This window comes from Myxocyprinus asiaticus, chromosome 22 (genome assembly GCF_019703515.2).
Source record: "Myxocyprinus asiaticus isolate MX2 ecotype Aquarium Trade chromosome 22, UBuf_Myxa_2, whole genome shotgun sequence".
Lineage (NCBI taxonomy): Eukaryota > Metazoa > Chordata > Actinopteri > Cypriniformes > Catostomidae > Myxocyprinus > Myxocyprinus asiaticus.
This window is the reverse complement of record NC_059365.1, coordinates 19,252,462-19,265,843: the sequence shown is the minus strand read 5'-3', so window position 1 is coordinate 19,265,843 and position 13,382 is coordinate 19,252,462. Positions and strand designations below refer to the sequence as shown.

At 38.5% G+C, this 13,382-nt stretch overlaps 1 protein-coding gene across 3 annotated transcripts in view; it reads left to right on the top strand.

Annotated features, from left to right (window-relative positions):
- The first annotated feature begins 9,708 nt into the window (after nucleotides 1-9,708).
- Nucleotides 9,709-13,382, top strand: part of LOC127413261 (fibroblast growth factor 13) — a 210,151-nt gene continuing 206,477 nt past the window's right edge. The window contains exons 1-2 of one of the 3 annotated variants that reach the window (XM_051650236.1): nucleotides 9,709-9,993; nucleotides 11,306-11,486. In XM_051650236.1, the coding sequence (XP_051506196.1) occupies nucleotides 11,438-11,486 (49 nt within the window). In that variant the 5' untranslated portion in view covers nucleotides 9,709-9,993; nucleotides 11,306-11,437. Of the gene's footprint in view, nucleotides 9,994-10,922; nucleotides 11,228-11,305; nucleotides 11,487-13,382 lie in introns of those variants that run through there. The other 2 variants (XM_051650240.1, XM_051650237.1) reach the window with 2 other exon arrangements.

Genomic DNA, 13,382 nt, shown 5'->3' with positions numbered 1-13,382 from the left:
GACAATGTGGCCCCCCCATGTGAAATAGTTCACTCAGAAATTTAAATTCTCTAATTTACTCACCCTCATGCCATCCCAGATGTGTATGACTCTCTTTCTTCAGAACACAAATTAAGATTTTTAAAAGAATATTTTAGCTCTGGAGGTCCATACAATACAAGTGAATAGATGCCAAAATGTTGACGCTCCAAAAAGCACATAAAGGCAGCACAAAAGTAATCCATATGACTCCAGTGGTTAAATCCATGACTTCAGAAGTGATATGATAGGTGTGGGTGAGAAAAAGATCAATATTTAAGTCCATTTTTGCTAGAAATTATTGATCTGTTTCTCACCCAACCTCTCATATCTCTTCTAAAGACATGGATTTAACCACTGGAGTCACATGGATTAGGCTACTTTTATGCTGACTTATGTGATTTTTGGAGCTTCAAAATTTTGGCATCCATTCACTTGCATTGTATGGACCAAAAGAGCTGAGATATTTTTCTAATAATCTTAATTTGTGTTCTGCTGACGAAAGTCATACACATCCGGGATGGCATAAGGGTGACTAAATGATGAGAGAATTTTCATTTTGTGTGAATTATTCTTTTAAAGCCCAATGTGGGCCCTGTACCAAACAACTGCTCTTCTGCCTCTATTGTGCGGGACATGATGCGCCAAGTGACCCTGCTTTTTTAGTGTTTTTTTTTGTTTTGTTTTTTTTTTGCATTCCTTGCATTGTTTTGAACATGTTTTATGCGCAACAATAACTCTCTCAGTCGGCATTAAGGGAAATTTAGACCCTACACATAAAATGATTTTAATGTAATTGTTTCATACATTATGATATTGAAAATAGCTTTCATCTTTTCATTTCTGTAATCATGTCGCCCTTTTATTTAAAAAAAAAAAATCAGATTCATGTAGTGTTTACATTATCATAGATAAGTGATGTATTTTAAAAGTTGTTAATCACAAACACCTATAAAATACCTTTTTTTTTTAATTTTTATTACAGCCATAAAAGGGAATGTAAATTACAGTATGTGTGCTACATTTTTAAACTGCAGCATCGAGCTTTTATTATAAAGGGGCATAGCTTTTGCAACTCAGTACTCAATACTCACTACTCATGAGTACTTTTAAATGAGCTACTCTTTTACTCTTACTTGAGTGGTTTTTAGGACAGGTAATTTTACTTTACTCAAACTACATTTTTTAAGAAGTAACAGTACTTTTACTTGAGTATTATTTTTCAGTACCCTTTCCACCCCTGATATATATATATATATATATATATATATATATATATATATATATATATATATATATATATATATATATATATAGTATACTGTATATACTGTATATTGTTAAATATTAAGTACGAGCATTTAGTGTGTATTGGTTAAATACTCCCTGAACAGATGTGTTTTCAGCTGGTTCTTGAATGTTGAGATGGTTTCAGCAGATCATGTGGAGGTTGGAAGGTCATCTTCACAGAAAGTGAAGATCGTGAAATAGACTTTGTGCTTCTATGCAATGGAATCACCAGGCACCGCTCGTTCATTGACTGCAGAGAGCGAGTTGGGACATAGACCTGGAGGAGTGAATTGAAGAGGGTACCACAGTCTGTCCTGAAGTCCAGAGTCAAAGCCTTGAATTTGATGTGGGCAGCTACAGGTAACCAGTGGAGTGAAATCAAGAGTGGGGTGATGTGAGCCCTCTTTGGTTGATTGAAGACCAGACGCACTGCTATGTTCTGAACCATCTGCAGTGGTGTAATCGTGCTAGCTGGGAGGTCGGCCAACAGAGCATTACAGTAGTCCCATCCTGAAATTACCAGAGCTTGGACCAGGAGCTGTGCAGCATATTCAGACAGGAAAGGTCTGATTTTCCTAACGCTGTAAAGCGCAAACCTGCAAGACTGGGCGGTTGATGAGATGTGGGCAGTGAAGTTTAGCTGGTCATCTACCACTCCCAGGTTCTGGGCTGTCCTGGTTGGTGTTAGTGTAGTTGAACCAAGATGAATATTGAGGTTGTGATCAACAGATGAGTTAGCTGGGATCACGAGGAGTTCTGTCTTGCCAGGTTGAGCTGAAGGTTGCGTTCCTTCATCCAGGCCGAGATCTCTGAGAGGCAGGCATATATACGGGCGGAGACGGTGGGGTCGTCAGGCTAGAATGACAGGTAGAGCTGTGTATCATCTGTGTAGCAGTGGTAGGAAAAGCTATGTGCCTTAAATATTGGTTTGAATGATGTAGTGTAGATTGAGAAGAGGAGAGGTCCAAGCACTGATTCTTGAGGAACACCAGCGGTCAGCTGGTGTGATTTGGACACCTCTCCACTTGACCTTGAAGCATCTGCATGTGATGTATGACTCAAACAATCCAAGCATAGTTCTTGTGATGCCCAGGTCAGAGAGAGTGAACACAAGAATCTGGTGAAGACACTGGTAGTCTGAGAGAAAGAGATTCATTTATTCGTAAATGAATAAATGTAAATGTGAAGTGAGAATCCTGCTCAGGGGATTGAGTCATGTGTCCTGGATATGCTTCTAACATGTTAAGGTTGCAGTATTTGTTTTGTCACAAAGAAAAATGAGTCAATACATGCTTTGGCTGAATATGTGTTGATAATTAAGAATTATTAATATACTGATATGTTTTTTTTTTTTTTTTTCACTTTTTCACCCAATTTGGAATGCCCAATTCCCAGTGCGCTTTTAAGTCCTCGTGGTCGTGTAGTGATTCACCTCAATCCGGGTGGATGAATCCCAGTTGCCTCCGTGTCTGAGACCATCAACCCACACATCTTATCGCATGGCTTGTTGAGCGCGTTGCCACGGAGACACAGTGCATGTGGAGGCTTCATGCCATCCACCGTGGCATCTGCGCTCAACTCACCACGCGCCCCACCGAGAACGAACCACATTATAGCGACCACGAGGAGGTTACCCCATGTGACTCTACCCTCTCTAGCAACCGGGCCAATTTGGTTGCTTAGGAGACCTAGCTGGAGTCACTCAGCACGCCCTGGGATTCGAACTAGCGAACTCCAGGGGTGGTAGCCAGCGTCTTTTACCACTGAAAAATATGTTAAGGTCTGCCATGTGTTTCAGTGTATTGAATTAGTTAACTTTACGAATGATGACCGTGTGTATGATCTCTGTCATACTAGACATGTGACATGACAAGCAAGCCTCCCATTTATTTTTTAAAGGTGAGTATACTGCTGTTAGCTCTGACATCTGTCTCCCTTTTCACAATTAAATCATACAGAGTGTCTGCTCCCTTGCTGTGGGCAGTTACAAATGGAAAGACTGCAGGCTAAAAGATCTGCCTGTGCCTTAGTCCCCTGGATGTAGCCATTGACATGAATCTGGTATTTGTAAGAGTGCACCTCTGTTAATTAGCACAGTCATTCTGTTAGCCTGAAACGGTAACGTTTCATACCCACGGCACTTTTGTCCACTCTAGCCCAGCCCAATCAAAGTAGCTGACATTTAAACAATCTGCTTGTTATTTAGTAAGAGGATGAAAAGAAATACTTCATGTATTGTCAAAATGGTAAACACATTTCTTAGGACTTTGTTTCTCTCTCTCTTCAGACTTGCAGTGTCTTCATCTAATTGGATGGTTCTTAACTGAGGTGTGGAGTTTGTGCAGTGGAGATTGTCTTTGCTCTAGAAAGGTGTCATGTTATGACTGATTTTCTGACCAGACCTTTTTTCAGGTGGTTCTCTTGTACTGCCGTTTATATAAAAATTATGTTGAAATTGAGTTATGGCTGAAATCAGGTCTCTAGGCTTCGAGGAAACAGAGGGTGAACATTGCAGGAACTGCAAAATCCACACCAAAGCCAAGGCAAACTGCAGTACTTAAAAGCCATTTTTTCAGATTGTGTGTAGACATAGTTATTGCATTTTGACTTTGTAGGGCAGTATAAATGGCCAACATATATTGAGATAAATATAAATCAGTATGTAAATTAATTAATGCATTTTGTGTTCAAGGGAACAATAACAACAGGGAAGGAGAAGGATATTTTTAACTCTTGCAGTTCATGGGTTGTCCCTACCTTAATTCAAACATGCAACCAAGTAATAGTGTAAAACAATGCCAAAGCTCCCATGTAATTCTGTGATGATCCGATTCACAAGTTTCCAAACACTTTTAAATATAAGTCAAATTTTGGGATGCAATGGTGCTTTGTTAGAAACAGGAAATTATTGTGTGACATGCTATAATTCATCTAAAACTACCCCCCCCCCCCCCCCCCCACACACACACACACACACACTACATTGAATATTTTTACTTTAAAAAAATCAATTTTCACACTGCAGGATCATTTATTATGAACTAGTGGAGACAAAAAGATTATTTAAATGGTGAAAAAAAAATATCCCTTTTGCATATAGGGGAGGGTAACCGGGGTTTAGTTTTCAAAGTGAGTTTCAGCATTGTCAAATAGACTGAAGTCTTGGCTACTAAAAATCTATTGAATGTCTTGCCCAGGAAAAACGATACAGTTCACTGAACACATACTGACCTTTTGTGACAACATGCTCCAATAGCAGGGCATGGTGTCACACTATAGGAATCAAATTGTCACAATGGAACTTGCCACTAAACCAGTGGGTTGTTTTTTAAATAAACATTGGGGGGTGATGGGGGAATATGTCCCTAAATATGTTGAATAAAACATTTTTTGGACATTTTGATAGTTCTTAAACTATCCCAATACAGAATTAGGGCTTCAGGGATTCATCTAATGCTGAAACAAGACTGTGGCAGACCTCTGCCTTTCTTATGAAGGAGGAAGCGGGAGCCGGGTAAACATCCAAACGTAAGACATTTATTAACACACACACTTTTCAGTGTCACACATAACGGTGTGCTTTTCAGCACCCCCTCAAAATAGACACACAGACAGCTTTGTTTGTCTGTCTCGAACTGCGGCTCTGGCTCCTCTTTAACTCTCTCCCGGCTGATTCCAATAATTCTCCCCCAGCTGTCCTTCCTTATCGCTCGGTCACACCCTGCTCGCCACAAAGACAAACTCACAAACAGTACTTTGCAATTCACTATCATGAAGAAAAGTTCACGTTGTGCCTAACTAAATATCACAACATTTCCAAATGTGTTGCTGCATTTTTTTCCCCAGTCTTCTTTTTTGTACTGATGTACAGTGTTTGAACTAGTCTTCTGGGGATCAGTCAGGACAGAGTTGTAAACTAATAACAGCTCCGAACACTCCAGGGCAGAGCAGCTATAAAGCCCAGTATTTACCCATGGAATGTTAAACAGAACTCTGCACTCTGAATGGAGGGGTACAGAGCAAGGCAAATGAGAAAGAGTGAGAAAGGTAGAGAGCCAAGGCTTTTAATGCTGCAGGATATTTCATGTGCTGAGCTCAGTATTTGTACAGTATATATGCACAATCTTGCCATGGGTTAAATTTGACCCTTACCACATAACAGTAAATCTACAGCAACTATATTTGAGTGATGGCATTTGAAAGTTTAGCATAAATCCAGTGGGGTCAACTGTGCCAATTTTAGGTTAGGGAGGTGACAGAATTGTGGTGTCAGGTCAAAGCCTTTGAACTCAGTTCTAACAACTGTCTGACCCCATTGGTATCAGTCATTGCTACCATATGTGCACCATGCAGCACTGGAAGAAGCATGCATGCTTAATGCTTATGCAGCAAAAATAGTAAACAAGTAATTGAGAATATCTCTCGTTGGTAATGAAAGCCTTTGTGGATGGTAGACAATTAACTATATTAAAAACTAAGCCACAAAACAACCATCCCTGGGGTATGCATGCTCTCACTGTGATGTCATATCAGTACAATACTGATTGTAACAGAAAATAAATGACTCCCTTATCAGTCTCGTCCAGAGCACCGGACATATCAATATTTACAAAAACAGGCGACAAACTCAATCCTCAGCATAACCGTGGTCCATAAATCACTTCCATTCCATTCAAAGCTAGAAGACATTACATATGTTACAGCTTCTTTTTCTGTTAAAGCATAATTTTCTGTAAAGCTGCTTTGAAATTATTTGTGTTGTGAAAAGTGCTATACAAATATAAATGACTTGACTTGACTAGTACGTTTCAGATGCTATATTTCCTGATGCATCATTTGGTTTCCAAAAAGAAAATCACCATTTGGTTTTCTATTTGAGCAGCCACATAGATGAATGATTTGAGACCAGATATTCAAATGCTTTTATTTAAATACTGAGATTAAATAATAAATGTAATTAATAACAAATAACTTAATTTTGTGTTCTACAAAGTCACTTTGAAGTGAGTGCCTTTTCACAAAACTAGTTGCGGTAAAGCTGCCATTAATGTCAGCCCATAGCTGAACGTTCTGAGCCTTTTTCACAAACATTTAAACAATTGTTGCACATGTAATACTATCGTTTCAACCATTCATCAGAAAAAGCATTTCTCTGGATAATAACACCCCTGACTTACCAGTCTGATAATTCATAGTCTTAAATCTTAACTACTACTATTATTTATCAGAGGTTGATGTGAGTGACAGATGACTGACACAACGAACAGTGTGGGAGTGAGAATGGTTAGGTATCATGTATTGAATCTTGAGCATTAGTGAGCATGTGACATGCTGGGAGATGTTTGATTGGCTGAAGCATGTATTGAGTTAGTAGTGCTATTGCTGTTTGGGGAATATGGTGGAGGGCACTGCCTAAGTGAAAAAATAATGGGCAATGATATACACTCAGGGATCAGAATACAGTAGGAATTTTCCCTAGCTATCTTATTCTGTATCAGCATGCATGTTTTCTCCAACAGGGTCTAGAATTTACACACATAATGGAAAAAGGGAGGTTACTATGTAATTGTATGCTGTCAGTGTGGCAGTCAGGATCAATACAGCCATAACAAATCATCTGTGACATCAAACATTACTCCAAACATTCATTCACAAACCAAGGTTAAGTTAGTGGTCTGTTGATTAAAAGCGTATGGTGATTAATGTGATCCAATTCGATTCAAAATTCAAAAAGCCAAAAATGTAATGAGATTATAAATTCTTTGGATGAAGTCTCCATGAAGTTGAGACTGTCTTTGTGCTATCGATGTTTAATTGAACTGAAAATACAATGTTTTGATACACATTTGGTGATATTATTGGACTTGTAAATCTGTCTTACCTGACACAAAGGCCATTCACAGCAATGATGAAAACCAACAGTGCAACAAGATTTGCAGAATAGTGAGATCATTTTTCAGAAGGATGTTTCCATCATGTCATCTGGCTGGTGACCCCATACTTCATTGATCAAGAGCACACTGACCCACATGATCTGGAAAATATTGATTCCCATTTGGAAATCTGTATCTCTTCTTTAATGCTAACAGAACCAGTAGAGAAATATTTTATGCATCTCTCAGTTCTCATGAATATACATGATGTAGGAGGAGGATATTCATCTGTGCTGAAAATTCAAGGATATGCATGTCACTATTGTACAGCAGTACAATCTTGCCAAGATAGGGAGTCGCCAATGATATATACTATACAATGCATACACCATAACCCACTATCCACAAAGTCTCTGTGCTTTAAGAGATGAAACAATATATTCAGTAGTAAATAATATTAAAAGTTAAAAGTGATCGTGTTCAGCAAGCATAAGTAGTTCTTAAGTACAGAAAAATAAAATGTTCATTATTGTGTAGTATTTGAATAAGCACACTGTTTCAGTATTACTGTTATTGCTTCTAGAAGCTTGAAATTTATAAGGGGACTAACTGTTTTGTAACTAAGCTTCTAGCTCCAATAAATTCACAACTGTCAACGTTTTTTGTCCACCATAAATTACCATTTTAAACAAATGATTTGACAAGTTGACAAGACTTTACAGTATTTAGCTGTGATGTTTGTGTATCACAGCAACAGGAACAGTGAAGGGCAAAGGGAGGTTAGAATAGCCTCCAGCTCTCTTATGCTGGGATGCGAGTTCTTGTCTGACAAACTGCAAAGCCAAAAGACACACTGTGCTCAGATAGGCCACTTTAACCTGCACATCTTGGATGGCCTCTTTTCATGCCTGACATCTTCTTGAATTCACCAAGGTGACTTTGAAGATTGCAACCTTAAAATGCCATGATTATTTGTGGAAGCGAACACTATTCTGCTGGAAATCAGGTGGCTGAACATAATATTTCTTTTTAACCCTTTCTCATGTCAAGTGTATTTTTAAGTTTGCCCTCTTGTAAGATGTATTGGCAAAGTTGAGAGAGGCCAGATGTATTTTATATAATTGTAAATGTTCAAAGCTTTAATTGTGGAAATATATTTTAAGAGGTCAGGAAATTTCAAAATTGGGACTATCCCAAGTGGTCAAGCTAAGCCTTCTAGAAGCTTTGTTTTGTAATTTGGTTCTTTATCATGTAAAAAATGAGAACCCAGTGACAAAAAAACCTGCTGTCAGTTTAAAGTCCTGGACAGCATCTTAAAGGAATATTCCGGGTTAAACACAAGTTAAGCTCAATCGACAGCATTTGTGGCATAAAATTGATTACCATAGAAATGTATTTTGACTTGTTCCTCCTTTTATTTAAAAAAGCAAAAATCTGGGTTAAAGTGAGGCACTTACAATGGCGTTCGCGCAGTAGCGGATTTAGGCATGGGCAACGTGCTGTTGCCCAGGGCAGCATCTTGCTGGGAGGGGCGGCGGGATCTTGCGGTGGGGCGGCATGACGCACCCACACATACCCTACCCCCCCCCATCAGCAACTTTGGGGGCGTGTTGAAGCGGGTTTTGCCCAGGGCGCCGTACAAGCTAGAACCACTACTGCATTCGCGAAGCAGAAATCATTATAGTTGGGTAACTACTGTATATGGCGGCGATTGGGACAAACTGTAATAATCAGTGCCGCTAGTGTTCCTATATGCACAAATTCTAAAAGAAAACAACTGTAATCTTTCTCGAGTTTAGATTTAACCATTGATTGACGATGCGGTCAACGTCTCCAAATGTAAATGCAAGCAAAACTTTTAAGCACTGTGAAAACACACACACCTCGGCAGGCCATATTGCGTTTACCCAACTATGATGACTTCCGCTTCGCGAACGCGGAAGTGCAAAAAGGGTCCATGGGGCCAATCCGTAAACATTAAAATACTCTTTATTTGAAAATGATAGCCACAAGACATAAACAATATGCATGTTAACATGATTTTAGTGTGATAAAATCGCTTACTAACCTTTTCTGTGTGTAAATTTATAGCCAATTTTTCAACTTTGTTACCATGACAATGTAATATCAATGAACCAAAACTACTGTAAAAATGACGATTTAACAACTTTACACCTCAAATAATACACAAGTTTTAACAGAAGAATTAATGTTAATGCTTTATAAAGTTATAAGCTTCACATTTCTGCCTTTAAACGCACAGAAAATTGGCCCCATTCACTTCCATTGTAAGTGCCTCACTGTAACCCTGATTTTTGCATTTTTTTAAGAAAAGGATGGACAAGTAAAAAAAAAATTAAATTTTTTTTTTGTGGTATTCAACATTATGCCACAAATGCTCTCAATTAAGCTTAACTTGTATTTAATCCAGAACATTCCTTTAAGAAACTCTTTGGCCGGGTCAATAAACTTTGAAAGGCATCCAGCTATCCCTAAAAATAGCAAATGTGGATCCTGAAACCATTGCCTGTTCCGTTTTCTTCCACTCGCAGTGCCGAAAAGGAGTAGGCTATAATCTGTCAGGTGATAAACACAGAGTCTGATATGTTTTTTCTTTTAACTTCAAATTGACAGAGGTATAGAAAAACAGTATTTCCAAGTGAAATATTTGTGGTTCGATAGGTATCAAAAGCTGACAAAGTGATCAGCGGAGTTCGCGGATAATTTTATTTGTCGGTAGTAGAGTTTAACGAGAGAGAAAAGGGCTAATCCGATCGGTCTGTGCCACAGAATTTCTCCTTCGGTTTATCAGGTAAGATGTTATTCATCTGAGAGACCTTGTTTCAAAATGACACTTTTTAAAAAATATTCTGCTTTAAGATCGGTTGATTTGTGACTCCGTAACATTATTTTAATTAGACGCGTTTAAACGGGATAGGATCACATGACATTCAAAAGTGTGCATAACTAGCCTAATATTTTCTCACCTTTGTAAGTAGGCTACATGGCTACTCCTGCAGTTTTAGTAGCCTATATATTTTGTGATTGCGCCACAGATCTGCTGGAATTGTCAATATAACCACTGCATGTGCTCAGTAGAACTTTAGGCAGATGGCTAGACAGGGCTACTTGTTATATTAAGTCATTCACGTTCAGCCATTTTACAGGCAAATTCTAACATCGCGTGTGCAGGGTGATAAAAACAAAACAAAAAACTATCCTCTACAATAACAATGTAATTGCGCTCATGGAGATGCTATACTTGGCTGCTTTACTGACAATTTGCTTTTTAGCCTAAGCACTTTTATTGACCACATTTGCTGTAATTTAATGCGTTTATATATATATATATATACAGGTAGCCTACATTAAATAAAAAAAGCGGGGATTGGAATTTTAAGTAGCCTAGGCTACTGTTAAAAGACAGACAGCGTTTAGAAATATGCAAGCTTAGTCCTTCCTTGAAAATATCTAAGCACTAATCATTTTACTACCTACAATAAACCGTCTATTATTCTGTACAGTAATTGTATTGTTTGTGCTAATGCCCTGTTGAATGGGTTGCGGTCAAACTACAGCAAGTTGTCCCAGTTTTAACATATTCTGGCAGCATTCTACGGACAGTTGTATATTCGCGAATAAAGCATATCTGTTGCAGATTCACAAGGTGGTTCCTCGGGCTTTATCATCGTTCGCGTGCAGTGTCACAGCTGACGTCGACTGACACTCGGTGGAATCCCCTTTCCTTTCCCTCGTTCTTTTTGTTCGAGAGGATTCTTGTTTTCATCGCAAAACCTCGAGCTTCGTGGTGGAGCCGTTTCCCCCATATCAATGTGCATTAATGTAGGAGACAACGTGGAAGAGATATGGTGACAACATTCTTGATAACAAAGACCACTTACGTGAAGGTTTACCCTTGCGACTGCGTTTAATTCTGACATTGGCGGACTTGTTACTACCACGCGCTTTGTAAACTCGACTATGTTGTGTCTATAAAGGCAGTGTTAGACACCATTGACGGTTGTGATGTTAAATCTCGATAGAAGGTATGAAAACCATCACTTTCCCTCTCGTTTTTGTAAAAAGAAAATGCACTTTTTAAAATTACAATTTCTTTCTTGCAGAGCTCTTATCTCATCTCTTGGCACCTTTGTTTTGGATTTGCCAAGGATTTCGTAAAACGGCAGTGGGTGAACACAACTGACGGATATCGGGTTTTAGTCTAAATCGGGATCTATTCATCCAAACTGGGATCTATGAGTGGAAAAGTGGCGAAGCCTAAAGAAGAAAAGGATGCTTCAAAGGGTAAGAAGCGAGTCTTGAAACGCCTCGATTGCTGACCGTACATCACCGGTTTAAAGCGACCGTGAGCTCTGATTCATCTCCCACTCGTTGAATTATCTTCACACAGTTACGAAATTTGGCCAAGATAATGGTGAAACGTCTGTCTAGGACAAACGTTTGTGATAAAATAAAGATGAGAGAAAAATACATCATTATTATGAATTATAACCAGTTGTGCCTGAGTAACAAAAATTAGCTACCACTTGATGAACGACCTGATAAAGAACGAAAATCAGCACATTCCATTCAGTCTATGTAGAATATGAGATGAATTATTGAGCTGTCGCTTTAACGTAGCCTGATGGCAATAAACCCAATGCCACTGCTTGATTATCCCTTTGAAATTCCCCATTGTGTTTTCTCTCTTGCACATTAAGGTAGGTCTGAGCGACCAGCTTAATCTTTAAAATATGTATCACGTTTGCAGTGATATGCGCTGTGTGATGACGCTTAATCGTTTGTTTGGGGAGCTACTGTACTGCGCAAATCACCTATTGCGTAAAACATGTCTCTGGAACAGCCGCGCTTCAGCGGGATGTAAACTGGCCGTCCAGTGCCATGGAGACAAAGGGGATACAGGGATTGCCAAAGTAACCTTGCGCGATTAATTGATGTGTATGCTGTCTGCTGATGTTTTTTCGTTGCAGTTTACAGCGACATGAATGTGCTGTAGCTCTTTGTTCCGCTTGAAGACAGTCCACAGTATAGTGCACATTAGGATATCACAACAAACAAATCTGCTAACAAATAACCGAAAGTAGACATTCCTTACAGTTTACTACATAGTTAAAAGAAATTAGCAAATATATTTTATACGTCTTAATAAAATATTAATATATCATTTATATGATTATAAGTGACTTTTTGTTTCTTTGATCTTTGAATCTTTTGTGCAGGTAGTAATATAACTCTTCTGTAGCCTCACAAATGTAATTGTTTTTTAAATGAGAAACAAATATGACCAAAGTGAGTACATTATGAATTTTATTGTGAAATAATCTTGAAACTAATGCATATTAAAAAAGAGAAAGAAAAGAGGAACATAATGATCAGTCAGACAGCTTACTTGGCATCATATTGTGGAAATAATTAAAGAAATCCTCATGCAGTTTATTTGTAATTAATATTTTTTATTGATTATTGATTATTATTGATCAAAAATACACAACAGAGAAAAACACAACACATACACAATGAATCAACATTTAACATTTAACACCCACAAATATCCATTCCCAATCACTAACCTCACCCTAAACCCCAGCGAATGTTTATTTAAAATAAAATAAATTGTATTTTATGTTAATTAAACATAAAATAAACATACATAATTAAACTAGACTTCCCACATCCCCTCTCTGAGAGTCCCCCAAAAATGCTAAGTAATTACCCCATTTCCTGACAAAAACATCCCCAAACCCCTGCCTTCTATTTGCCACCTCCTTGAAAGCTGCCACCCTCCCCATCTCCTCACACCACTCCAGAAATGATGGCGCTCTGTCCGACTTCCAACCCCTTAAAATAATATGTGTGCCAATCATGATACTGGTCAGAACCCAATTTTTTAAATGTTTAAACCCAATTCCCAAAATACAAAGTCTGGGGCAAAGTAAAATTTGAGTGCCCAAAACGTCACACAAACAACTCTGAACCTTCAACCAAAATTCTTGGATCTTAACACCCCCCCAAAAGACATGTGTTGTGTCTCCAACTTCTGATTGGCATCGCCAGCAGGTAGGTGTGTCTTTAAAACCAAGCCTATACAATCTAGAGGGGGTCCAATAGAATCTATGTAAAATCTTGAATTGCATAAGGCGCACCCTTGCATCTCTAGATGCAGACTTGACGTTTTTTAGA